This window comes from Erpetoichthys calabaricus, chromosome 5 (genome assembly GCF_900747795.2).
Source record: "Erpetoichthys calabaricus chromosome 5, fErpCal1.3, whole genome shotgun sequence".
In the NCBI taxonomy this organism is placed as follows: Eukaryota; Metazoa; Chordata; class Cladistia; order Polypteriformes; family Polypteridae; genus Erpetoichthys; species Erpetoichthys calabaricus.
In genome coordinates this window covers 185014162-185042059 of record NC_041398.2, presented here as the reverse complement: position 1 = coordinate 185042059, position 27898 = coordinate 185014162, and the positions used below count along the sequence as shown (strand labels likewise).

The window sequence follows — 27898 nt, the reverse complement described above, 5'->3', positions numbered from 1 at the left end:
ATTTTTGAGAGGAACAAGAAAAATGCATGCCTAACACAGAAAGAAACTCCAAATGAAAACAGTCATGCTTCATATACTTAACACAAAAAACAATAAGGGTGCTGTGTGTATGTTAGCCATGGTAATAATTTCAGGGAATTTAAGCCAGGATAGGAAATTAAAGTTACAGTTGGAGTTTTTGACAGTGAAGACTGCAGCTATTTCAAAGCTGACTTAATATTTTTAATTTTATTTCCCTGTCCCATTGTAAATCTGCAATGGAGTATATCGTATTCTATTGTGTCATAAATTAGTTTGTAATATACTTTATACATGCATCTTAAAATCTGCTTAATCCAGTTCAGGTTTGCAGTGACAGTCTATCCCGGCAGAAGACAACACAGGACACTCAAACACTTGGTCACCCAACCAGGACCAGTTTAGAGTCACCGATTAACATAACCTGCATATCTTTGAGGAGTACATGGAGGAAAACCCACTCAGATATAAGGGTAATCTACAATCCCAAGCACAGATAACCACCAGACAGAGGATTCAAACCTTGTAGGATGTTGAAACTGTGTGGCAGCCATGCTAACCACCGCCCTAAAAACCTTTAATTCATGAATGTAAGATCATAAAACATTCACCAATGAGAGGACACCGTTACTCCATCAAACCTGATTGGCTAAGTAAAAACTAAGTTATGATAAAGGGTCTTCCAGTTTTTATTTTAAACGTTTAGCATTCTCAAGTATCTGAACAATTTTATCAATGCTTTTTACAATTTTGAAGACTTCTTTAGGTTCAAATGTTGTGCTCTTTAGACCATGGATGTACTTCTTTTCCCTTTAATACAATCCACATATTAAATGTAACATACAGCCAGCTGAATACAGTTCAGTCACCCTTTAGATAAATGCATAGGAAAGATTTATCTGTAATATGTTACATTTTTTACAAGTTAAAACTTTGTGATGTATGTAGTTAATGGTATTTTTTGCAAGCATTCCATCTAAGCCATCACAGATGTTGGTTACACTTTTTTGATGAAAATTAATTTAATGCCCCTATGCGATACAGTGCATGAAATATTCAGATTTGAAGTATTAGTCAAATAATTGCTCTACACTTTCCACAATCTGCTGTCAGAAACTGAATCATTGGCCAATTTATTTTTCTCCCAATAGCATGGCATGATATTGGAGAACTTGATGGAATTTCTCCTTTGTGGGAATAGAGCCACAATTTATTACTACCCCAATCCTTTTGAAAGAGATTGCTTCATTGCTTAAAGGCTACCCATGAACCAAGCACAATATGTCTTTGAGATCTCTGCTTGAAAAATAGCTAAAGGCTTTCCAGCAATTCTCTGACAAAAGGTTTTTGTCAATATAATAGAGATGAAACCATTTTACTTGCTTTCAAGAAAATGTAATGCACTGTGCAGGTCCATACCCAAGGTATAAATATTAGAATACCAGTAGAATTGCCCAGAGCTTATCCCCACACAGACACTAAACAAAGATCACGTAAGGATCCATTTAAATTACCTCCAATGTTTCTGCAAATTTTTTCACCTCTCCACCTAATAAGTTAACAAAGTGCAATATTAATTTTTATCTACCTAAATAAATTATATATACTGGACTTTTCACTTGATTTTTAGGTGATTAATTATTTACTGCTGTTATAAAAATATGAATCTCTTTAAAACATGAGGAAATTATGGTATCATATGTTTTATGGGCCACTTTATTTACTTTTTCACTTGCACAAATTGTGCAATTTCACACTTATTTGGAATATGACAATATAATTTTTGCAGTTGTGTGCCAATGTTTCACTTTGATGATAAAATATGCAATTTTATAGCAGGCATTGAGTTTCCTTCATGATTTTTATTCCACCCTATTTAAACAGAATCTGAAAGTGATGAGCCTGGCCATTTCCTCCAGTGAACTTTAACATGTCATGGCTCAGTTGGATTATTACTCATCACCTTATATTAGACTGTTTTTTTCTTTCTGTAATCACAAGTGCATTGCTCTATTAAAGCTTAATTAAATGCTATATTGATTTTGGGTCAATGTCAGGTCCCGAAATCAACCTTGCATGTGTCTGACACTTCATACCCCTAGAGGCACTTGAGATTGATTTAGGGGCAGTGATCAACACCGGGATATCATTTCAAAATGTGTAGATGAGAAAAAAAGGATATAATAATAAAAGAAAATGTCTGCAAATAAAACATACAGAATGAAGCTTTGCATTGTTTTCCCATCCAAACCAAATTTAACAAGGTTACTTTCTATAGCATGTTGAATAATATATTTCCACATACTACACATTTTTCATCGCATTCATTTTCTCTGTATTTCTCATTTTTGTTATTGATTTGACAATTTAAGTCCTGCTTCTATTGCAGCTGTTTGTGACATTTTTCACCATGATTTTCTAGGTTAAAAACAGGTTCACTGCTTCCTCTGTCACTATTGCTATACATATATTGGGACAAAGATATAGAGCTTACAGAAGAAGGAGTAAATGAAAAAGAAGAAGAACCAGTAGGTGAAAAGAATATTCAGTTTAAGGAAGCTATATAAGCAAAGTATATTATTATAATAGTTTCAATAATTTAAAATGTAGACATGACCAGCTGAAAAGGTCTTGTGTAACAATTTACATTAGGTCACCAAAATCTATACTAATTAATAAAAGGCAAAGCCCTCACTGACTGACTGACTGACTGACTGACTGACTGAGTTCAACATCTCTGCAGTCAAAGCATCGGCTATTTCCCTCTATGTGGCATCCCTAGCCTTTTTATTTCATGATATCCTTTCTGTTTAAAATTCCCTTTATTAGGTTATAGTCTTCTTCTTCTTCTTCTTCTTTCGGCTGCTCTCATTAGTTGCCACAGCAGATCATCTTCTTCCATATCTTTCTGTCCTCTGCATCTTGTTCTGTTACACCCATCACCTGCACATCCTCTCTCACCACATCCATAAACCTTCTCTTAGGCCTTCCTCTTTTCCTCTTGCCTGGCAGCTCTATCCTTAGCATTCTTTTTCCAAAATGCCCACAATCTCTCCTCTGCACATGTCCAAACCAACGCAAACTTGCCAATCTTCCCTTTATTAGGTTATAGTGTTGGTTGTATGCTCCATCTGATGGAATGAAAAATGCAACATATTTTTAGTGTGGTAATACTTTAGTTAACAAACCCTCTGAGAACAAAACTCCTTTATCATGAAGTCAGTAAGGTGCTATGGCACATGTGCAGATTCTAGTGCCATGGTAGTCATGGTGCAAATTTCTTACACAGAATTGTTGTTGTCTTTTGTTGATATTGTGTGTTATACACAACAAGAAGTATGTGTAAATGGTTAGTTACAGAATGAGAAGAACGGTATGTGTAAATGGTTAGTTATTTCACACATACTGTAGTAATATTAATATTTTTATAAAATAATAAATAAAGTTTGCCCACTGTTACAAAATTTACAGCAATAACTTTATAAGACACATAATAAAGAATGTAGAAGCTGGGGAAAAGAAATGCCACATAACAGAATCATTGTGGCACAGTGCACTTAACTTCCATACCTTTTAAAGATGTTTCTCTGCCACCTAAGTCCATTATTCTAGTTGTGTGGCCACTACCATGTCTTCTTAAGGATCCTGGCTTGGATCATCTCACAGAATTGCAGAAAGTGAGGAAGATGTTGTTTTCTCTGTGCCCAAGTGAGGTGTGAGGTGGAACCGGTGGCATGAATATCTAGGCAGTGAACAAGGCAGATGAGAGCTTATGGAGCTGGATGGAAGGATCTGCACAGTGGCAGCTTGTTTTGATTTTATGCTGGTCAGAAATTCATGTAAGAACTTCACTGCATTGTGTGTATATGGTAAGTTTGAGTAAGACAGGAAAGCGTATCCTATTAGTCAGTTTTTAATTAATCAAGTGGTAAAGATAGACTGTTATACTTTAGGTGGCGAAGCAAAAGAATAGAGTAAAACATGGCTAAGGTTTTTATATTTAAAGTCTTCTAAATGCTTACCAAAGCAAAACAAAAAAAAAATAATCAAAGTCTATACCAAATAAGGGGTCAAAATCAGAATAATTTTAGTTTATTTGTTTGAATTGCTCGAGCAAAAGCAGCACTCCAAACCTCAGACACAAATCCCGGGTTCAAATAAATGGTTTATTACAATAAATTGCCATAATAGAAGCCTCAGCACAAGCACAAGCACAATCCCAATCACAGTTCTCTTTTTTCTTCCTCTACACCCCCTTGGTGAGCTTTGTCCATCTTCCACCCAACTTAGCCTGGCTGAGGCTGAGCACTCCTTTTATCTCAAACCCAGGAGTACTTTCAGTGCTAGGACATGGTCCATCGAAAGCACTTCCGGGTTAGATGGAAGTCCCATAAAGTTGAGATTGTCCATCCCTACAGTACAGCCCTGGCAGCACCCATGGAACCAAACATGGCTGCACTCTGGGATTCCAGTTCCCAGTAGGCCCTGTGGTTATCTGAATGGGATCTGAAGCCGAGGGACGTTGCCATCTGCTGTACTTGGGAGAAAGTATTCACATGCTCTTGTCTACCCTGGTCCTTTCATTGCACTGGAATTCTGACCAGGTAAGAATCTTCAACTCTGCTCCCACTAGGACGCCAGAGTATGTGCGCCAGAGTATGTGTGCCATCCATTACAACCCTTTCATTTAAGTGTCTTAAGATTCGGACATTGCTCAGTGTGAGAACCCACCTTATCTGTCATGACCACCTGATGCCTTAGGTCATAAGACACATACAACAGATAATGAGCAATCATGCAGAATCATAGAGTGATCAAATTCACAAAATTGTGATGCCTATTCAAACAACCTCAGAAAACAGCAGCATCAATAAGCAAAGAAATACATAAAATTCTGATTTGCTGATGAAATTGTAATATTATTAAATAGAATACAAAGAAAAAATATTAACATAGCTCTGAACTTGAACTCAAAATAGAATACCTGACTAGGTACTACTGGTTTTGTCTAGACTTTAGACAAGGGGCTAGGGCAAAAACTAAAGATGTTATCACGAAAAAAGCAGACAACAATCCAGAAAACTAACAAAAATAAAATAGATCTTTAATAGATAAGGCAACATCAAAAACATGGCCAGCAGCCATACCACATGCACTTCTGAACAAGTCATCCACCTGAACCTAAGCATGTTTTGGCCCAGGCAAAAGCTTGGGCTGCTTCTGGAAGTGGTGTTGGTGAAGCCAGCAGGGGGCACCTACCCTGTGGTCTGAATGTGGATCCCAATGCCCCAGTGCAGTGAGGGGGACAGTGTGCTGTAAAAATGGCGCTGTCCTTCAGATGAGATGTAAAATGAAGGTCCTGACTCTCTGTGGTCATTAAAGATCTCTGCACATCCTTTGTAAAGAGTAGGGTGGTCATTCGGGCCCCCAAATCTTCCCCTGTCTCTGATTGGCTAACTATTTCTCACCCTTTCACTACCAAAAGCTAAGGTATGGTAAACAAACTGGCACACAATGGCTGGCATCACATCATCCAGGTGGATGCTGTACATTAGTAGTAATTGAAGTTGCTCCCCACCCACTGTGTAAAGCGCTTTGAGTACCTTGAAAAGCACTATATAAATGTAATAAATTATTATTATTATTAAAAATATATCCGAAGGTTCAAAAATCTTAAATACTAAAACAAGCTAAAAAAGCTTTACAAAGGCTATGAAAATTAAACTAAAGCCAACCAGCAGGGTTTGTTTTCTTTTATTTGCAGATCATACCTATCATTTGACTGCTGCACAAAAACTATTCATAAGTTGAAGGCAAGCAATGAATGGGTCAAGGTGTGGAGTTCAAAACCAGATCTACCAAAGCATTTATGCATGTATTGTGAAGCCACCAAAATATTGGCAAACTGCTCAGATTCACATTTTTTTTATTTGGCCAGTTAAAATACAATACAAGTCAAGTCAAGTTGGGGAGCATGCACTGGTACAGTGCGTTGCTACACCCACTACATGACGAGACAACTCGGGATCCTGGCTGGCAATGCCCCAGGCAAACACGTGGTCCAGTCCCACCCTTCGGAAGTGACCCGCTATCTGCCGCAGCCAGGTGTTATGTGGGCGACCCCTTGGTTTGGTCCAACCACAATGAGGATCTTATGAGCTGGACCACCCTCTGGGAAACGCGCCACATGGCCGTAGTGCCGTAACTGACGCTTCCTCACAATGCAGGTAATGTGCCTCATTCGGGACTCCATGAGCAACTGCTCATTCGACACAAAGTCAAATCAACGGTACCCAAGGATTTTCCGGAGAGACACGGTACCAAAGGAGTCCAGTCTTCGTCTTAGGTCACTGGATAGCGTCCATGTCTCGCCATCATATAGCAAGACAGGATAGCAAGACAGGAAGCACCAGGACTCTAAAGACTTGGATCTTCATCCTTTTGCATAGATATGACCCCTCATGCTCTCCCAATCTGTCTACTGACTTCATAGGAAGAGTCACTAGAGACATGAATGTCACTGCCAAGGTAAGTAAACCTCTCGGCAAGGTCGACACTCTCTCCACAAACAGACACACTGCTGATGGCTGTGCCCAAGAGGCCATTAAAGGCCTGGATCTTGGTTTTTATCCAGGACACTCGCAAGCCCAGACACTCAATTTATTTTTGAATAGCCCAAAATCACACAAGAAGTGCTGCAATGGGCTTTAACAGACCCTGCCTTTTGAGAGCCCCCCCCCCCAGCCTTGAGTCTCTAAGTAGACAAGGAAAAACTCCAAAAAAAAAAAAACGCTAGTATGGAAAAAATGGAAGAAACCTTGGGAAAGGCAGTTCAAAAAGAGAGACTCCTTTCCAGGTAGGTTGGGCATGCAGTGGGTGTCAAAAAAAAGGGTGTAAATACAATACACAATATACAGTACACAGTAAAATAAAAATATTGCAAGTACAGAGCAGAATTTAACAGTAGATGATATCATATAATACAATTTGGATTTGTTTAGGGTCCTGGAGACCTCAACCATCAAGCTGCCTCCCCCTATTGGCCATTCCACAGCTGAGTCAGCGCTGGGCCAGCCAATCCGATAAAAGGATCCCCTCTACCCTGTAATGCAAAGCCTGAAAACACTGCTAGCACTGGAATTCCCTTCTGATCAGTTATATAAACTAAGCAGTCACATAATTCCTAAAATTCATAAAACCGTTTTTTAGTCATAGAGCCTCCACAGCAACATAGGCATATTTATATTAAAACATCACATTCTTACACCTGATTAACCCACTTAGTGATCACAAGGGGAGTGTGTGAGGTGAGTCTATTTCAGCAGCTTTAGTCACAATGCAGGAACATTTATTCATGATGTACAGTATATAAATTTTCCCTAACTAACTAGGAGTTTGTAAAGAATGACTTTTGAACTTTTGCTTGTACATATTATGTGATTTAAAGTTAAACATTCAACAACACATACAAAGAAAACTTGCAAGCAGATATCTCACTGTTATTTTAGTCCTGGAAAAGAGTAAAATAAATGAGTTGGTGTTGGTGTGGACATTTTTTTTTCTTCTATAAATGAATGCCCCACTATTCTAAAGTGGTCCTTTTCAATCTGACACTACTGTGGCTCAAGTTTTAAAGTCTTTGACAGAACTTGGGGTTTAAGGCCGTTTTTGAACATTGTACGCCATTGTGTGGAGTACAGTCAAGGCAGGTTGTGCCTAAGCTAGTTAACACACTTGTGAATCCTCATGTGGAGAGTACTGTGTTCAGTTTTGGTCTCCATATTCCAAAAATGACATAGAGAAGAGCAAGTAGACCAATACCAGGACGCAAGGTTATGAGCTGTAAGACTGAAGAAGGTGAACTTTTACGGTTGAAGAAAACAAGAGATTAAGTGGTGACATCACTGAATTGTTCAGCCACTACTTTAACACAAATTCTTCAACAAGAAAACAGTGATGTACATAGAAACCTGTAAAGGATGAATTTCACACAAATATTAAACCATTTCTTTTCACACAAAGAAACTTAAACTCATGGAATAAATTAGCAAGTAATGAATATAACCTTCCTAACCTTTACATTCTTAGAAATCGTTGTTCATCGGGTTGAGGTTAAATTCTGTTTCACTGCTTTCCTTTTTTTAGATTTGTAATTTTTTTCTGTTATGATTTTTAATTTTTCTAGTTGTGTTTTTGTGCTCACTATGTAGTCCCATGTGGTATAAGTTAGTTTTGATTGTATGCGATATTATTTTTTTCAAATAAAAAAAAATATATTGTTCATCATAGTTAGCATTTTGGAATATGAGGATTTCAAACTTCTCTTTGATTTTTAAAATAAAAATGTATTTGACATAGCTGATATGTCTTCCAATAATGCCATGTTGTTTGGCTCTGCCATTTTTGTTCTGGCATCCTTGACATGTGGCGTGTGGCATCATAGATACTGCCATATAGAGGTCGGCCTTTTATCTGATAAGCCTTTAAAGACTGGTGTTGCTATATATTTTGATTCCCTGCCTTATGACATTTTTATGAGTACTTTTTCTACTAGGATTTATAGGTTTCATATTAGTGTTTGGGCTATGATCTTGGTGCTTTTTTCACTATATACTGTATCTTCTTCTGCTCCCTCTCACAATGTTTAGTCAATATAGTAGATATTGGTACTTTGCATACCTTCAAAACCAGACTTAATATCATTTAAGCAGCCTTTTAACCTGCTCTAATGTTTTTTGAGTCCAATTATACTGTATGTTTTTGGGGAGCCAGAGTCTACCACAGCAGTTTTGGGTGTAACTGTGTATGGGTAGGGCAGGACAGTTATCAATGAAAGCTGAAAGAAATGGTAACAGACCGTACTGTATTATTGTAGTACTGAGAACATTCCTTTTTCTAAAGAACATGTTCCACTAATATTTAATAAGATCTTGAAAGTTGATCTTCTGCATATTTCATCTGTCAGCAAACAAAAGACTGTTTTCATTATGATAAACTCTCAGTGCTATTTAGCTGTGGTCCTACCTGCAAAAAGACCAGTTACTTCATACTGAGCCAAGTGACAATGTGAACCTAAAGCCTTACTTTCCTATAATAATAAAATGTCCTTCTAAGCTAAAAACAAACAGTTCACACTTCTAACAGCCCAAATTGACAAGAAGTGGTGTCTTTCCTGAAGTTAAATATGCAACAGGGGTTATTAGACATTAATACTTCTCTGTGTGTTTTTAACTTGTCAAAGAATTTATGACTTTATCCTGTTTGCAAGGAAGCTAAGTTTTCAGAAGCTAAATTATCAGAAAATGCTTGGGTAAATATTTGTCCATTCTGTTGAAATGCAGTAGCAACTCAATGCCAGCATATCAGATTGTATTTGGAAAACCTTTTCTTTTGTTGAATGTGTGCTGCTTAAAGTTACATTTTTTTTCACCACTGAAGAAAGTAGGCTAGATCCCTGCTGAGCAGAACTGAAAGAAACTAGGTTATCTGTAGTAAAAGACCCTAATAAATAAAAAAAGGCATAAAATCGGCAGGAGGTGCACCTTTGTCAGGCCAATTACTCAGCTATACAAATTGCCAGGCGGTGCAGGAGTGTCTCACTGTGCTAACTTTCCATATTTCCCTCTTTTCTTTTTAACAGAAGGAGGCATAAGTCTTATAATGGATGACCACAGCGGTTCAAACAGCAGTCCCCAGCCTGGTCATCCAAGGCAGAACATCACTAAGTGCGGATGGCTTAGAAAGCAAGGCGGCTTTGTGAAGACCTGGCATACACGCTGGTTTGTCCTCAAAGGGGACCAACTGCATTATTTCAAAGATGAAGAAGAAACTAAAGCACTGGTAAGTGGGTTGTGTTAATATAAAGAAGTACAGCAAACTTGTTTTTTTGGCCTTAAATGTAACTTGAAATTCAGAGGGGCCAGTGTGTATGGAAAACCACACTGAAAGTGATAGCTCCTCCAGAATGAACAAGCACTTGACTTCAAAGTTTAGTATTTTGTGCCATATCATTTGTTGCTGTCACTTGTTCGCTTTGTAAAATTTTTTGCTTCTTTGTTTGTGCAATGGGTAATTTCAATTTAATGATTCAGAAATAGAGCTTTGTTTCGATGAAAGATAGGCACTTTATAAATATGCAACAGTGTTTCAAATTTTTTTTTGTAAACTTCTTATTTATTAATAATAATATAATAATACATTTTATTTATATAGCGCCTTTCCCATACTCAAGGCGCTTCACAGAATCTTAGAAAAAACAGCAGGGTATATGTAACATTGGATACAAATCTTTTCCTGAATAGAACAATGAAACAGATAACAAAGCATTAAACAGAATAAAGAACAATAAACCAGAGTAAAATACTAAATTCAATACTAAAACAAATAACCTAATTTGTGATATAACAGACATACAAATTACCCTGAGCACCGGAACAGAGAGATAAACTGAAAGAAAGGGCAGAATGTTAAGTTAAGTTAAAAGCCTTCCTAAATAGATGAGTTTTAAGTTGTTTTTGAAAAGAATGAATGTAGTCAGCTGATCTAATTAATTTCGGGATGTCATTCCAAAGTCTGGGTGCTATGGAGCTGAAGGCCCTGTCACCCATAGAGTGCAGGTTAGTGTGAGGCACAACAAGATTACCAGAATCAGAGGACCTTAGTAGGCGAACAGGAGCATAGTGATTTAGAAGGCTACTGATGTAGTTTGGTGCAAGGCCATTTAAAGCTTTGTAGGTTTTTAATAAAATTGAAAATATTAAACACGATACAACATATTAAGAAAGGATCTCTTTATAGATACAATAAGTAGGCAGCTCAGTTCAAAAAATGTTCATTGCCATTACTGTAGAAATGAGCTTCAAATGATGGAGTCTTGCTTACAGAGTCATTCTCAGGTCTCATTGTATTGTTGTGTATCAGAGAAGGTCGGGTTGTGCTATAAATGGCAAGCGTTTTTGGATGTTATCTAATATGAAGTTTGCTTCATTTTGCTGACCTAAATAGTCAGGAGATAAAGATCACAACTGATAAACATCACTGGTTTGGCTTTCATTTGGCCTGTACAAGTCAGCTGATCTCTTTGAGATTCAGCAGTTTGATCTCAATGTTTCCTGAGAGAAGTTCAGTTGGTGGAAGGAGACTTTCTGAAATTTAACAACACACTGCTAAGATAATGGGGAGTGGGAGGGTTTGAGGGGGAGGGAGGAATTTAAGGAATTATTTAGGCCTTCTGTGAAATGTTCTTTCTTTTTGATGTAATGCGAATGCTAAACCAAAAAATTGTTCAGATAGATATTAAAATTGAGCGTTCATAGAACAAATAATGAAATAAATAAAATGACCCGTTGTTTCTCCTTGATTCCAAATGGAGGATAGTTAGAAAGGAAGATGTCACATTTTTGACATGAGTTTGTCCATGAATTACATTGTAGCCTGCACCTTGGTCACACCTGAGTTGACATTACGTGCTGGAGTACTCTAATAGGAGAAGTACATTCGCTTTTTGGTTGCTTGATTGTAATGCAGCCCAGCAGCAGGACCCTAAGACACTACTTAGTAATGTATTTGCTGAAATGATTGGTTCAACTGCACTTTTATGGCTTACTACTGACTTTATTGTACTGCATATTTCTGCATGGGAACAATTTAAAAGGAAGAACCCTGCGTGGAGTTTGCACATACTGTCTCGGTTGGTGTCCCAAAGACATGCAAGGCTTGGTGGATTGGTATTGTTAAATTTGTCCATGTGTGTGTGCTTGCCCTGTGATGGACTGGTGCCCTGTCCAAGTCCTGTCCTTGGGCTGAATGACCGCTGGGATAGGCTGCAACTGCTACGCAATCCCACCATGGATAAGTAAGTTAGGGAAATGGATGGATGGATGGATGAATGGGTGAATTTTTTTATGCCAGGTTTTTTGTTCTCATCTGTATTTGCATTACTTTCCTCATTCTCTGACTGTTATGTCCAACTTTAGATCTTCTTCATGGACAAATTTTAGAACTGACAGCCTGATATATATACTGTATATGGACAGGTCATTCTCATCTGCTGAGCATATTTGTACCATGTGTGCTTTCAAAGCCTAATCCTAAACATTTTACGTATTTTACAGTAATATTAGCTATATACTATATTACTGTATATCTAATATTTTGTTCTTGTCATTTCTGGACTACTTCATTTGTCTAGTGACAGGAATACCTGCATGCGCTACCAAGCCACTGTTGATGAATCAAAATGCAGCGACACATCCTGTGTTCCACCAGCCAAAAAACATACATGTCACTCCTTTTTTCAGGTTGCTACACTGGATCCCTGTAGTAGTTAAGTCTTAAGTTCAAATCCAGAGTGGTCAATGGATCAGCATCTGTGTAAATAAAGGTCCCATGCTTCTTCTCTCCCATTCAGGTGTTCTAGAGAAGAGTGTCTCGTGATGCCAACTCTGCCTGGTATCAAATCTCAATCCTGATTCTTCATGTTGTGGTAATTCAGCCCCCCGTACACAGACAAACAGACACCAAATGTACAAAAACACACATGTTTAATAATTCTCTGCAATGTACAGCACCTCACAATGCTCAAATCAGGCAAATGCTCAGTCCCTTCTTTCTCTTTTCTTCTCCTTCTACCGCCCTCACTCCTCCAAAAACAAGCTCCGTCCTCTTCCACCCGACTCTGGCTCGGCTGTGAGGCGGCCCTTTTACAGTACCCCAGGTGTGCTCCTGGTGCTTCGTGATGATCTTCCAGGAGCACTTCCTGGTGTGGCGGAAGTGCCTCATGAGCACCCGGGTGTGCCTAGAATCTCTTCCGGCAGCAATCCCAGGTGTGGCAGAAGTGCTGCAATCCAAGGCTCTAAAATCCTCTGGGCGCCCCCTGGCGGTGGCCACGGGACCCAACAGGGTTCAGCTTCTAAGCTCTGATCCCATGTCCCCCATGTGAACCAGGGCAGCTGCCCTCTTGTGGCCCGGGGAGGTATTGTCTCTCTTCTGGTCCTTCCAGGTTTACTGGCTGGGTAGGGTCCCCATCCATCCACCACAATGTGTAGCTCCATGCTGGTGAAACAAGCCGCCCACCACCACACAAACTGCTAACGCCATTAATGTGTTTAAGAAGTGTGTGATGGCTCCTTTACTCTGTGAACATCTGTCTAATTGATAATGGCTTTGATAGGTTTTTATATCTAAGGAAGGACTAATCAGTTTTGCACTGTTCTGTTTGGTTTAGAACTTGTGATGATCAATTTTGTAATCATGTCCTATAACCCAGTCCACTAGGCTGATGTTGACTCGATTATGTTGACCTTTTTTGTAAGTCAGTTTGGATAAAAGTGTCTGCTAGATGAATAATGTAAATGTAAATGCAATATTTAAGAAAAGGTTGCATGCTTGATTTCCCTTATAATAGGGTATTATAAAAATTACAGCCTTAATAAAGACTACATCATGCATTTATTTTATAAACATTGCAAAGTTGTGAGGAGCCAGACCATATTCTCTTGTATTGGGCTCAATATATTGTATGGCACATTCACACACACAAATTACATTTTCCAATTACCCAAGCGTTCACATATTTGCAGCAAGGAAGGAATACAGACAATCTGGAGACAAACACAGAAAAATGGGAGAACATTCAAGGTCAGCACAGACAGTGACCAAGTTGGGAGTGAATCCAGGCACCACAAACAACTTTCACAACTCCATTGTTAATCACAATCAAAACATCCTTGTTTAAATGCTATAGTTTATTTTATTTGTTTGCATTACAGATTACAGCTGAATGTTGTATAAAAATACTATTTAAGCTAGATACATTTATAAATAAAAGCCTTAGTTATGTATCTCTTGTTAAGTTTAGTGTGTGCCCCATATCAGAGAAACTCGAAAGCCATCAAACACAATTTTTTTACAAAGCTCAAACCCCTTTTTTAGAGTATTAAAAATAATTCTGGCCATTTGTCATGGAGACACGGATTTTTAGCCATTGATTTATGTTCCGTGTAAAGACATTAATATACATAATGAACTAAAGATGTGAATGTTTTATTGTTGCTTTTCTTTTGCCAAAACCAAGTAGAAAGCTCCAAGTTAAAAGGTAATAATAATAAGTAATATCAGTATAAAATTAACAAGCTATAAATAACGTAGGAATGCAGTGGTTAGCCCTATTGCCTCACAGCTCCAAGAAACTGAGTTCAAATTAGACCCCTGATCAGTGCCTGTGTTCATCATCATGATCTCCCTCTGTCTGTATGGATTTTTATTACAGGGTTTCTTTTTTTCACCCCTAAAATCCTAAAGATAAACCTTTAGGGAATTGGAGACTCTAATGGGTTCAGATCTCGTGAATATGATATATATATATATATATATATATATATATATATATATATATATATATATATATATATATATATATATATAAAAATATTGTAACAATAGGGGGCACTAGAGCTCCCTTGAACCCTCAGGTACCATGCCAAACACCAGGTAAATGTACAATTATTATTCTTTTTATTACAATAATGTGCACTAAGCACCCTCCACTCCACACTACTCATAAACACTATACAATACTCAATAATCAATTAATAATACAATTCTCACTCCTCCTCTCCCAGACACTTAGCCACCCTTCCTCCCAGCTCAGCTCACTCGTCTGGGGTTTCCCAGAGTCCTTTATAGTCCCTGACCCGGAAGTGGTTCCATCCCAACAATCCATAAGTCTTCATCACTTCCGGGTCAGATGAAAAGTCCTTTTCTAATTAATATATTAAGTGGGTCCAATAATGCATGGATAAACAACATAAGAGTGAAAGTGACAACTAGAATTAAAAACATACAGCATTAACATATTAATTTAATTCATGATAACAACTCAATAAATTAAGATATTTTATTTATAAATAATATAAATTTGATGTATTTGCAGAAACCCAAAAGGCAGACTGTTTGTTTGACTATTGGTTTAAGGGATAAGTTTGCCATTTTTCAAGTCATTATATATATTAATTTTCCACTTGAAATTATGAAGCATTTTTTGTAACTATTAAAAATTCCTAGTCTGCTCTTTCAGTTTACAATAGGGCTTTAGGATACTCAGGTTCTTTGCTGATTAAAAAAAAACCTTAAAACTTCCCAAATGTGTCAGTCTTTCCAGCCAAAAATGTTATTGAGTATTGATCCAAATCTTGAATTTACACACATACTGCAAAACAGCATTTCCATGTCATTTTAGAAAGAAAAAAGAAAAAAGAAAAACAGTGTTGCGAGATTCAGCTGTTTTAAAAAGAAAATTGTGCACTTTACTGCCCTGTTCGTCTTACTTAGGGCCGGCCAGAGTAGATTCACCTCAGAAAGTCAGCACCAAGTGCCCGCTATTGACATTGAATGTTCATGCCCAAATGTGAATTGCTCTCTTAGTTCTGTTGACAACTAGACAATAATAACTGAAAACATCACATAATCATTTATAGTCTTTCAATATACAGAAGCTTTTTTTACTTTATTTCACAATGATATTGATGCATGTGTATACTTTAGTAAAAGAGAATATTGAGCAGGCATATAGTCAGGGCTTAAATGGAGCATTTTTCTGTTTGAGTGCTGGAATAGCTGCTGTAAATGGTTGCATCACCTCTCTCAGACTGACAGCAAACACTCCCTATGCCCCAAACACCCCCACCACCTGGCCCTTGTCTCTGACATAATATACTTCTAAAACAGGCAGAGGGTGCTGTCATTTCTGCCTCACAGTGCCAAGTTCTACTTGGAGTCTGTATGTTCTACCCATGGATTGATTGGCATCAGTGTCAGTGTTAGTGAATTTACTCATTCAAAAACATTGTTCTTTTATTACCACATTGTCATCAAGAGCAACTCATCATACATTAGTTTGTGGCACCTCAATCTGCTCTATCACGCACTCTGCCCATTTACATTTTCTGATTTTTGTTTTCTTTTAAATGTGCACATGATATACTATGAAGCAGCTGGCTTGGCTCTTCCAAAAATCTAAGGCTTTTATTAATAACTAGACATTAAGCCCATTACAATAACGGGCGCTAGAATAGTAGTGCATAAACATTAGTAGGAAAAGTCTATATTCAATGGCAAAGGACCGTCTATTTTTTGTTACAGTAATACTGGCTTGTATGTGCCTGTAATATGCGTCACTGTGTTGTGTTCCTTTAATTTTCTCTCACAGTAATATGTCTCTCCAGCAAGTATTTTAATCTGTGCTGGCGTGCAGCTGATTATTGTATGCATGGTGTCTCCCCAGCAACGGATTTTATGTGCGCGAAAATAAATCTACTTTTAAAAGTCATCCTATTGTAATATCATGAGAATTCATATATTTAGGAAAACACTTTACACTTTACTGGGCCAAGTTTGTTAATCTCAAATCTGACATCCTCAGAGTGAACACTGCACAACAACAAACACTAATCCCACCTCTTTTTCGTCTCAGTACCCGATTGGATTTTTCGTGCGTTATGTTTTAGGTCTTATCTCATTTACCAAAATCCGATTGGATCAGCCGCGTGATATTTTATAGGTCCCGCCCTCTCTGTCTTGTGTGACGCGTCAGGTGGCCTTTGAAGCATCGCACCGTGCCCCGCGCATGCACACTTCGCCAGAAGACACACACGCACGGACACATGGACGCACACAGGGATTTTATTAAAGAGGATGCAGTGCAGTGTAATCAGTTCAGTCCAGATGTTTTGTTATGTGTATGAAGTACTATGAAACTCTTATATGCTCTTCACTCCCACTTGGTGTGGATCTCGCTCTATAGGCAATTTAAAATAACAACACAGAATGTCATAGGCAAGGGGTGCTTAGCATTGGATTGTCATACCTTCACTAAAGATGGCTGCTGCACACAGCAAATGAGCAGGAAATGTATTCTTACCTCAAGAAAATATTACTAAAAATCTGTGATAAATATTTCTTTTTCCTTCCGTTATCACAAGTATGCATCATAAACACGGAAGGCACGTTTTCCAAAATCGAACCTATGTGCCTCAAACAGGAGGTATTTGGTAAGTTTTTGGGCTTTTTCTATCACCTATGGATCTGTGTACCCTAAAGTCTCATTGTAAACTACAAGAACAAACAAGGTATTTTTAAAATAAAAAAATGCTGCATTTTAGAATCACAGTTGGAAAATGTATACCCTGATTATGAAGAAATAACTTCATCTTGAAAATAATTTAGCTTAATTTATTTAACCGTAGTTTCTTAAGCCTTAAGATTAAATATATTGTTTCCTCCCCTACTCCTCCAGCAATCGCAACAGACTCAGTATAGTCTGTAATAAGCAAAATATCTACTCACCATCCCAGTGCTTTCATCACAGTTTCTGGGGATTTTAACCATGTTTCACTTTCCTCCATCCTCACCAATTTTTATCAGTTTGTGGACTGCACAACAAGAGAAAACAGGCTGATCAGGCCATAATTTGATACAGCTCAGACCAGCAAATAAACCCAATGGCCAGAGGTTGCCAGCCACCACCAAGACCATGCTTTGAAGGATGCCTTTGAGAACACTGATGTGCTTTGTGAATCATGTAGCCAGGACATTGAGAAATTAAGCCACTGTATCACAGACTTTGTCATTTTATGTGGATAACACAGTCTCCATAAAGACAGTGCACTGTTTTTCCAACAACAAGCAATGGGTCACAAAAGAACTGAAAGCCCTACTGAATATGAAGAAGAGAGTCTTCAGGTCTAGAGGTAAGGATGAAATCAAGCAGGAACAATCAGAACTGAAGAAGCAGCTCTGTGAGGTGAAAGCCCACTACAGAGACAAGCATGAGCAGAAGTTACAACAAAACAACATGAAAAAAGCGTGGAACAGGGTGAGGACTATCAATGGCTACAAGCAGGCTGTAAAACATGCAAAGAAAAAGAACAAGAACAAAGCTAATGAACTGAACCAGTTCTTCAACAGATTTAACTTATTCTTGTCAGTCCAGCCCTCCCCCAATACTGCCCACCTCTGTGAGCAAGCTAATGAGGTTCCAGAATCACAACTGCCATTTGTACCCTACATGATCTACAATGACATCACACCTGTGCTCTCCAGCCCCCCTCCACTCCCAGGACAGTCTGTGCTCTGCTGATCAAGTGAGGAGAGAGCTGGGAAAACTCTGCATAAACAAGACTTCAGGGCCAGATAAAATCAGTCCCAGTGTGCTGAAAACATGTGCCAGCCAGCTCTGTGGGGTCCTTCAGCACCTGTACTCCCACTCCCTGAATTTGCAAAAGGTTTTCCATTGTGTGGTCCCAATGCCAAAGAAAGAGCATTCCAGTGATCCCAAGGACTTCAGACAAGTTGCTCTTACTTCATACATCATGAAGACCTTTGAGAGGCTGGTCCTAAGACAGCAACGACCTCTGGTTTCAGAACATCTGGATCCTCTGCAGTTTGCCTGTCAGACGCATATAGATGTGGAGGATGATCTGATCTACACGCTCCACAGAGCCTACTCCCACTTGGACAAAGCTGGCACCACAGTCAGTATAATGTTCTTTGACTTTTCCAGTGTTTTTAACACCATTTTTCCTAAAAAAGTGAGGAAAAAGCTCAAGGCTTTGAAATTTAAAGTTCTTTTTATTGTTCCTTTTTTATATATTTTTGGTTTTATTTATTTAGTATTTTGTTTTGACATGTATCCTTTTTTGCTATTTATTCTTTGATTTTGAAATTGTTGTCTTTCTTTGGAAATTTGAACATTTTGGAGTTTTGTTAGATTTTTCTTTATTTAATTTATTAGATTAAACATATATGTCTGTTTATTAGAATATATAGGGTCTAGGTCTTTTTGAGTGCATACCTCTTTGGACCCCCTTTCAGTATTTAGGTCTGAGATCAAGGGCAATCAAAACTGAATCCAGAGAGCACTAATTCTCATAAAGAGGCATGGAGATCTGGAACAAACTATCAAGTCATCTGAGTGTAGTGAATGCCTTTGTAATATTTTAAAAGGATCTGAATGAGGATATGAGAGTGCATAGTTATTACCTAGAAAAATAAGCTTGATAGACTGATTGGTCATTTGTCAACCTTCTTATTTTTATACTCTAAAACTTATTAAGTGATTTTCTGGGAGCTTCTTTTTCAAGTGTTACATTGCATACTTCACAGCATGTACTACACTACCACAAGATGCTTTACAGGTACAGAACTAAAGTACTCTTTGTCTGTATATATTAGGCACTGATCTTGGTTGCAGAGTGAGTTAGAAGCGAGACTTGATCATAAGGCTAAGTGGTGTTCAATTATTGAGGCACTAAGCCACACTTGCTGCTTACAGAGAGCAAATTCAAATTACTGTCAGCTTCACTAGAGTGTTAATATTTATAGCATTCATTTACACAGCAGTAAGTGGCAGTCAACAGAAGTAATACCTTACAAACTCTACCCATAACTGACCTCTGGCTTGACGCCAGGCAAACATCAGATTAAAAAGTTTATAGTTCACCTGTGATGTGAGGTACAGTATACTCAGAGGGTTTGTGAATAATATTAAAGACAGAGGAGAAAAAGAAAGGGCAATATAAGGAATTAAAAGGAGAGACAGGCTCTACCTACTAATTGTTATGATTTGAGCCAGTTTGTTAAAGTATTTTTTTTTTTTGCTTCTGATAATTTTTTTTTTGTTTCATTGTGGGTCTTGGGAATGCTTTATCTCAGGGAATATCATTACATGAGTGTTTTGTATCAATAATCTGGTTATGAACCAGTGAACATTTTTTATCATTTAAGTGCATCACATCATCATTTTGTAGCTTTGTTATTTTATGACTGTGTTGATAGGAAGTGCTGCACTGCTGCTTGGGGCTACCTCCCAGAAGGCAGTATGTGTCATGTCACTGTCAAAAATGAAGTCACGTAGCCATTTTCAGGATAGGAGAGAATGTCTTTATTTCACACATGTGGAATCATGCAGTACAGTGAAGGCAGTGACTGAATTACATTTCTTGATTACACTTCTTAAATAACACATGATCAGTATGGATCTCTCATGTTATTGAAAATTACTAAAAAGCAGACCCTTAGAGTCAGAACATTTCCTATTTCTGCTTGTAGCAGCTCTCATCACTACTTATCCTTGTATATACCAGGGCAGTTCAACACAGCCGAGACTGATTCACAAATCAAAAGGCTTTATTTAAAATGCTTTTTAAGAGTGCAAGAATAAAAGCTAATAGTAAAAAGGTTATAATAATCAAAATAATAATGAAATAGTAAAAATCATATTTCACATTAATTATACTTGGCTTGATAACCCTGTGCAGAATTCAATACAGCATCCATGATTTTGGATCAATAGTTTAACAGCTCCAATGTGAGCTGTTAGTTAATAACTCCTAAACATTCTTGTTCGACTTTGCTACATCTACTTATTTGCCTGATGTCTTTATCCAGGGTGACTTACAACATCTGAGTTACAATTAGTTACATTTATTTTGGTTTTTCAATTGGACCATAGGGGGAGGCATGGTGGCGCAGTGGGTAGCGCTGCTGCCTCGCAGCTGGGAGAACTGGTGACCTGGGTTCGCTTCCCGGGTCCTCCCTGCATGGAGTTTGCATGTTCTCCCCATGTCTGCGTGGGTTTCCTCTGGGCGCTCCGGTTTCATCCCACAGTCCAAAGACATGCGGTTAGGTGGATTGGTGATTCTAAATTGGCCCTAGTGTGTGCTTGGTGTGTTTGTGTGTGTCCTGTGGTGGGTTGGCACCCTGCCTGGGATTGGTTCCTGCCTTGTGCCCTGTGTTGGCTGGGATTGGCTCCAGCAGACCCCCGTGACCCTGTGTTCGGATTCAGCGGGTTGGATAATGGATGGCTGGAATTGGACCATAGGTGGCTGAAGTGACTGACTCGTGGTCTCACAGTGTCAGTAGCAGGATCTTAACACACAACCTTAGTCCAAGGCCTAAACCAGTTTTTCACACTGCATGTTTTGTATTTTGGCAGTGGTCTTGCTGAGATTTAGATATGGACTCTCATTACAGTTTCAAGAAAGCATGCATATCTCCTGGTCCAGTTAGCACTGTACTTGTGGTTGCAGGTAGCAGGTGGAGTTGTCTATGGTGCGGTGCAGAAGATCCTTTTTTTCTATTGGCACAACACTGCTTCCTTAGGAATCAATTCCTATAATTTTATGATATACACCTTTCCTCAACTACACAAAATTCTATCCTCTACTGTCATTTGGAATAGGTTCATTATTAACTCTTTGTAATAACTTTCTTCAATAAGGCATTAAAAAGAATTATATAATGTTTAACAGATTATTGCATAATATACATTCTAGTACTTATAAATGAAAGTTACTATGAAGTGTTATACATTAATTTCACATTAGAACATTAGAAAATTTTAGATGAGAACAGGCCATTCAGTGCAACAAAGCTAATCAGTCCCATCCACCTAATTCCTCCAAAATAACATCAAGTCTAGTTTTGAAGGTCCTACATATGAATAAGTCATTAACAAACATTACATAATGCTTCTTTATAAATAATTTATTAATTAGTCATAGATCTATTTGCAATACCAAATCTAAAGCTGAAACTATTAATCCATTGTAAAGGTTTTCAAAGGTGTAATAAATATTAGAAAGTGTTATCGAATGATCACATTTGCCTTATGTAGTAATCTATGGTTATATTCATACAATAGCATGGTGGGTAGTAGTTAGTCATTTTGTTTCTTCTGGTCCAATATTTGGCATGCACTGTAAAATCATACATTTTGATTGTATGTATGGAAACACTTTTTCCAGTTCATATACTTTTGAGGCATACTTTAATCCTATAGAAATTCATTTAACACTGGTGATTATGCTGCATAGTCACTGTCTGTATGTTTAGATGTTCTCCTGTATGCTGTCACAAACGTGATCACAAGCCATAGCAAGTTTTGGGGCAGCCACCCATATATTGTTTTCATGTCTGCAAAACTGCAAACAAAAGATAGCACTTATGTGCACAAATCAGAGTCCAAAACAGAACTGAGGGAATAGGGGAAAGGTGGAGGCTTTTAAAGGTCAGATAGGACGTGACGTCAAAGGGGCCGGGACTGGAAGGGTCTTCAACCATAGGCTTGGGCCCGGACATGACATCAAGGGGGCCGGAACAGGAAAGGTCTTCTTCCATAGGTTTGGACCCAGAAGTGAGGTCACCAGGGCCAGGTGGAATTTCCCGTGAATGGTCTGCAGGTAAGCGAGAAAAAGAGTCAGTGCACTCTGCCACATCCCGGTCTGGTTCAGAACTGCCTGTGTGACAATACTAATGGTTGTTTTTCTGGTTCTTTCTACATGGACCATCTATGAATGACTGACGGTGTACATACAGATGTGGCCTATTATGGGCCACTTGTGATTTTGTTAACTTTTGTTGCATTACATCTTGCCTGAAGAAGGGGCCTGAATTGCCTCGACAGCTTGCATATTGTAATCATTTTAGTTAGCCAATAAAAGGTGTCATTTTGCTTGACTTCTTACTACATTCATAATGGCTAACACGGTACAACACCCTAGCACAAAATTGTTGTAATTTGTTTTGAAATTTGTCTGTTGTCCTTATTATGAACTGTGTTCAATAAAACACAGGCTTGTTTTTAACCTTCTCAACTTTTAATGCCACTAATAGTGTAAGAGTGGTGCCAGTTTTTAGAGCTTTATGTTTGTTATGTTCTCTTTTTTGGCCTTAGCTGTATGTATTTTGTTCTATTTATCTAGGCTGTATACTTTACATTCTTCCCTTTTTCATTTCTTCATGTTTTGTTATGTACAGTTTGTTGGCTTCAGCTAAGGTATGTACTAAATGTGCATGAAAATATTAGGAAGTGCCAATAATAATAATAATAATAACTTCTCAGATGAATATACTGTGATTGAATACTGTATATTACATGGCATTAAAAAACAAAAGAACCACACAAGTGTTTATAGTCTAGCTTCCTTGAGATCTATGGGCAGTTTGATTTTTCCATTTCATAAAGTCTGTACATCTGGTGTGATCTTTTTGAAATTAAACCTGTTTAAACAAGTTAGGGTAATACTTCTTAAATTCCAGATGTGAGAGGAGTATTAGGTAAATGCAATTTGTACTCCCTTGATGACAATAAACTGTAAACAGAAAGGTTTGTTTTTATAAAGCTGAGTTAGGTAATGTCAAAATTATGAATTTGGTTGCATTTATATGCGCAACATTTTAATCCACCAATCACTCTGTCATATTACCAAGCAGCCTTACCTCCCTTTCAAGTAGATTTCATCCCAAACAAGCCTTCTTAGACTCTAGGCACAGAATCCCTCATGGAATCCGGCCTCATCTATCCAGGACAGATGTAGAATAACCTCCAGATTCAGGGCTAGTCTCAAAATGAGCTTGTCGCCCAGGGCACATTACTTATCGGACAACCAGTGCATTGCATCTCTCTTGCCACACTTTTGTATTTAAGCAATTTGGCTCCTGTGCTGTCTGCATTTTTTTGGTTCATAGCAAGATGTCAATATTGTTTTTTGGGATATTTCTGCTGTTCCTATCAAGTAAGATAAATAAATATGCCTCTTGATAAGGTATAGAGACTTTTCTCAATAACTGACAACACTGTGCCTGAACTTGCTGGGTTTGCATCAAGATAGAGGGGTCTATCAACCCATCTTTTAATAAATCTCATACCCCTTCCTCTGCTGACTCCTTATTATATAGCTCCTGCCCTCTAGTGCACCCCATTCAGGCTAGTTGGCAGATGATATATTGATCTGCAATGGAGTGCATCCAAGCAAGAAGTTTACTGCCAAGAGGCATTTGGCACATGTGTTAATTTGTCAATAACTCACTTTAACCATTCTTAAAATGCCTTGGCTTTATACAATACATGGTTAAGATAGTAATGAATTGTCTGTGAATTTATAGTCATTAGCAATAAATTTTACCTTCAGCATTTGGCAGATCTTACCAAAACACAGTAATGTTAAGCATGGAATCATTTTGTTCAATACGTTTGAGCTCCTTCTTATTCCCAATATACTTTTTCAAATTTTTTTAAATTAATCGCTTTGCAAATTTTAGTGCTCAGAAATTTCCCATTCTTTATTGAGACTAGTATTCAGTCAACAATCCACCTAGTGTTCCAAAGGTGATTCGATTCATTCTAATCTTCCCATGACCTGTGTGTAATGACAGGTCAAATACTGTAAACCATTTAGTTCATTGAACAGGCATTGACTGATAAAATACCTAGAAGTACATCCAATAACATTAATAAGGCAAAAATTATTTAAAGCTCTCCACCTACTTTTCTGCATTTTTAATAAATTTGAGCTTTATATTCAGTTTAACTTTAAAGCTTTTTCACAGACATCATTAACCACATGGAACACTTTACTTTGATTCAAGATCATGGACGATACATCAAGTATTTCTGTACAGAACACTTGAAGAAAGACTGTAACCAATAAAAATTATAAATAAATTTCAGTTGGCCTGTCGCAGCCATTACAGTTTGTACCTACTCTCATTTCCTTCACTTTCTTCTGGAGACCAAAGGAGCAAAATGACTAAGAAACACTTAAAAATTTGTGTCTGTAATAGTCTGGGGGGTTTGTGCACTTTTTCCTGCCAGACTCGATATCTTCAGCAAAAGCCATCCCACTACTGACACCATTATATAAATAACATTTTCATGGTTATTGTCTGTCACCAGTCATCTTCCGCTATCGGGTGGAATGCTGGTCCTCATGTTTACAGCTGTACTATGGACAATAAGGCAAAGAAGCTATCTGGCTGAGCTTAAAACCCATTACCATGGCCTGGATGGCCAACATTTTTGTGATTGGCAATAGCAGCATTGTCCGGACACTGTAATAGTATAGAATCACATTGAACTCTGCTGTATATTAATTTGTAAAGACAAAGGAAGGAATTATAAAAGGTTCCAGTAACCCTGTTTTATGAAGATGAAGAGAAAAAAGGGCATCAGCCTGATCAAAAAGTAAAAGTGAGAGACCAATCCCTGCACATTGTAGCAGTCCGGTGCCGCTAAGACTCACACCATTGATGAGACAGTGATTTATTTATTTTTCTGGTGGAGATTCCAGGGACGCACCCAGCATTGGCCTGACCCACACACACTCACAAGCAGAGACACAAAACCAACAAATGAATAAATAATATATTAAATGAAAACCCAATACACAACAACAACAATCAGACAAACCTCTCCTTTCCCCTACAGCGATACAGTTGTAACATAACAATGAACCACAACAACAACACTCACGGCAACATCCTTATAGAGTCCAATACAGCAAAAGTGGATGAAATAGTTTGGTGTGAAAATGACAATCCTGAGAAGAGCTTTCGTAGTAAATGAGTGGAACAGTCCTACCGATAGTCCTGAGTGGTGAGGGGTGAGATTTGCAGGAGCGCTCTTTTTGAAGACGCACGACAATGAATCCACCACTGTACACACAACAGGCAGTCATGAGACAGTCCATTCATCCTAACAGGAAACGATCCAGGGCACAATTGACTTTTCAGACGACATGTTGGACAGGATACACAAAACACCCATCTCCAGTTGCTCCGCCAGGGCCCCCTTTTCAACTTTCCCGCTGGCCTCTTTTGTCCCTAGCAGCCCCTGCTTCCGTTTCCGTCATCCTATGTGGGTAATCTATCTATCTATCTATCTAATCCCTCTTGGGCTGCTGGGAAATGGAGTTCTTCCCACGGTAGCATTGCTACAATGTTAATTTATGGTCAGCAAATGAACACCGGCTTCCTTTGGCTTTGATGTTTTTATACCACTGGCCCTGAAGTGACAGACCTTTGAGACAGAAGTGGAAGCTGTGTCATTTGTCGCCTGGCTGATGAGCATCTGAAGCGTGCAAGGAAAAGGAAATGGTATTAGTGAGAACATGCCCTCTGTTCTGTGGATGGTATTGCTTAGCTTTTTTGGAGTCTTGGAAATGGTCCCTAAGCACACATACTCAACATCATCCATTTTCTGAGTCCACTTACTCAAATATTGGGTCACAGGAGAATGAAAGCATCATCTGCAAGCCAGGAACCATCCTTGGTTAGCTAAACAGTCCCCTGTAGTGCATATTTACACATACACCCCCCCAAACCAATTCAGTGTCACCAATTAACTAAATGCACACAAAGGCAGTGACCTTGGGTTACAGGTTAAAACATCGCGAGACCAAAGTGACTGTCTGATACTACAGTGGAATGTGGATAGCAACATTTAAACAAAGCAGAGATGTATTGTGTCAGTTTTAGGGACTGAAATAGAAATGGCTTCAGCCACCCAACACTTTTACTTTCTTACTAACTGCATACATGTGTGGTTTATAAACTGATTTTATAATCAAGACACACAAACTAATTCATGGACATTTGTTTTAAGAAATATTGTAGCTGTCAGTGTTTAATGTGGTTAAAGGTTGCAAAACCTTGTGAATTAGAAAGGGGGGCATTGTTTTGGTGTAGACATGAATGAGGGGCTTCCTATACTAGATGAGATAAACTGATTTTAGCCTCACAGTGACCCACCATTTAGAGGTGTTACATTTTATAATAACTTTTAAACATTTTACACCGGCTATTGGGGAAACACATTTTATTTCAGACAATTCTGTTTTAATAAATTGCACAGGAAACAGTCAGAAATTCCACCCACCTTACTGCTGATGTTCTAACAAGCAGACATGCACCTTGCCTGTCTGGAGCCAGCTATAAATGTGAAGGAATGTGCTGTATAGGTATTATTTTTTTTATCTCATTTGTACAGTACTTTATGTAATTGCTGAATTAAAAGTGATCATTGCACAAAATGGTTATGCAAAAAGAAACTTCTTTGCATGTTTGTGAAGAGCAGCATGAGTTCATATAAATGGAGAAAGACATTTCATTTCCATTGTTGTGCCTTGAAGGTTATAATTATAGCAATGGCATTTCAATCAGAGCTCCTCAGTCAATCACTCAGAAATGTTGAGCAGGTGTAGATTCTTATATTCAGATTGGACAGGGAACTTAACGTGACTCAGTTCCTTTTATTAAAACAATTTAATAGTGGGTTTTTTACCTTCCTGTCCATTATAAAGAAGTAAAAACAGAAGGTACAAGAAACTTTAGTTAATTTCATAGCATATACCTGTAAACAGTTATTAGCCCTGACCATCTGGAATAATATTCTGTACAGTAATATTTCATAATCTGCAATTCATAGGCAAGAGTGGCATTTTACATGCCTTTCTTGAGAAGCTGTATGGAATTCTGCCTTTAAGTGACTTTAAACTGTGGCTATTACCGTATATACTCACGTATAAGTTGGGTCTTGAAACCCAAAAAATTGATCATAAAATCAGACCCTGACTTATATGCCCATTCAAAAATTAAACACTTAATTTTTTTTTTTTTACATCTTCTTACTTCCTCCAATCTTGCACCAGTTTCTCAGATGCATCGAATTTTGTTGCAGCAGCGCAGTTACCAATTTCTTCCGCTACTTCAACAATGTTTAATTTAAAACCAGCTTCATATTTTCTTCTGATCGAACACTCCATCATAGATAAGGGATGCTCTTATGATAAAGGTGTATGAGGGTGTGAGATACAAAAAACACAAAACAGTGCAAACGTTGCTTCGGAATAGTTCAGGTATTACTGTGTGGTCACGTAGGCACACTAGAGAGAGAGAGAGGTTAGGAGCACACGCTGATACAGCACATTGCTGCACCCACAAAGAAAATAAAGGCAGTGTGCTCCGTGGTTACTCTCTCAGGTGGGCATTAGCATATCATAATCCCTTGTACCAACAGCGTGAGTTTTCCACATTCAACTTATAC

At 38.1% G+C, this 27898-nt stretch overlaps 1 protein-coding gene across 1 annotated transcript in view; it reads left to right on the top strand.

Moving 5' to 3' along the window:
* The window catches only part of arhgap24 (Rho GTPase activating protein 24), a 578933-nt gene that overhangs the window by 110974 nt on the left and 440061 nt on the right, over positions 1-27898 (top strand). The window contains exon 2 of the mRNA XM_028802301.2: positions 9659-9858. Within this exon, the coding sequence (XP_028658134.2) occupies positions 9679-9858 (180 nt within the window). The 5' untranslated portion in view covers positions 9659-9678. The remainder of the gene's footprint in view (positions 1-9658; positions 9859-27898) is intronic.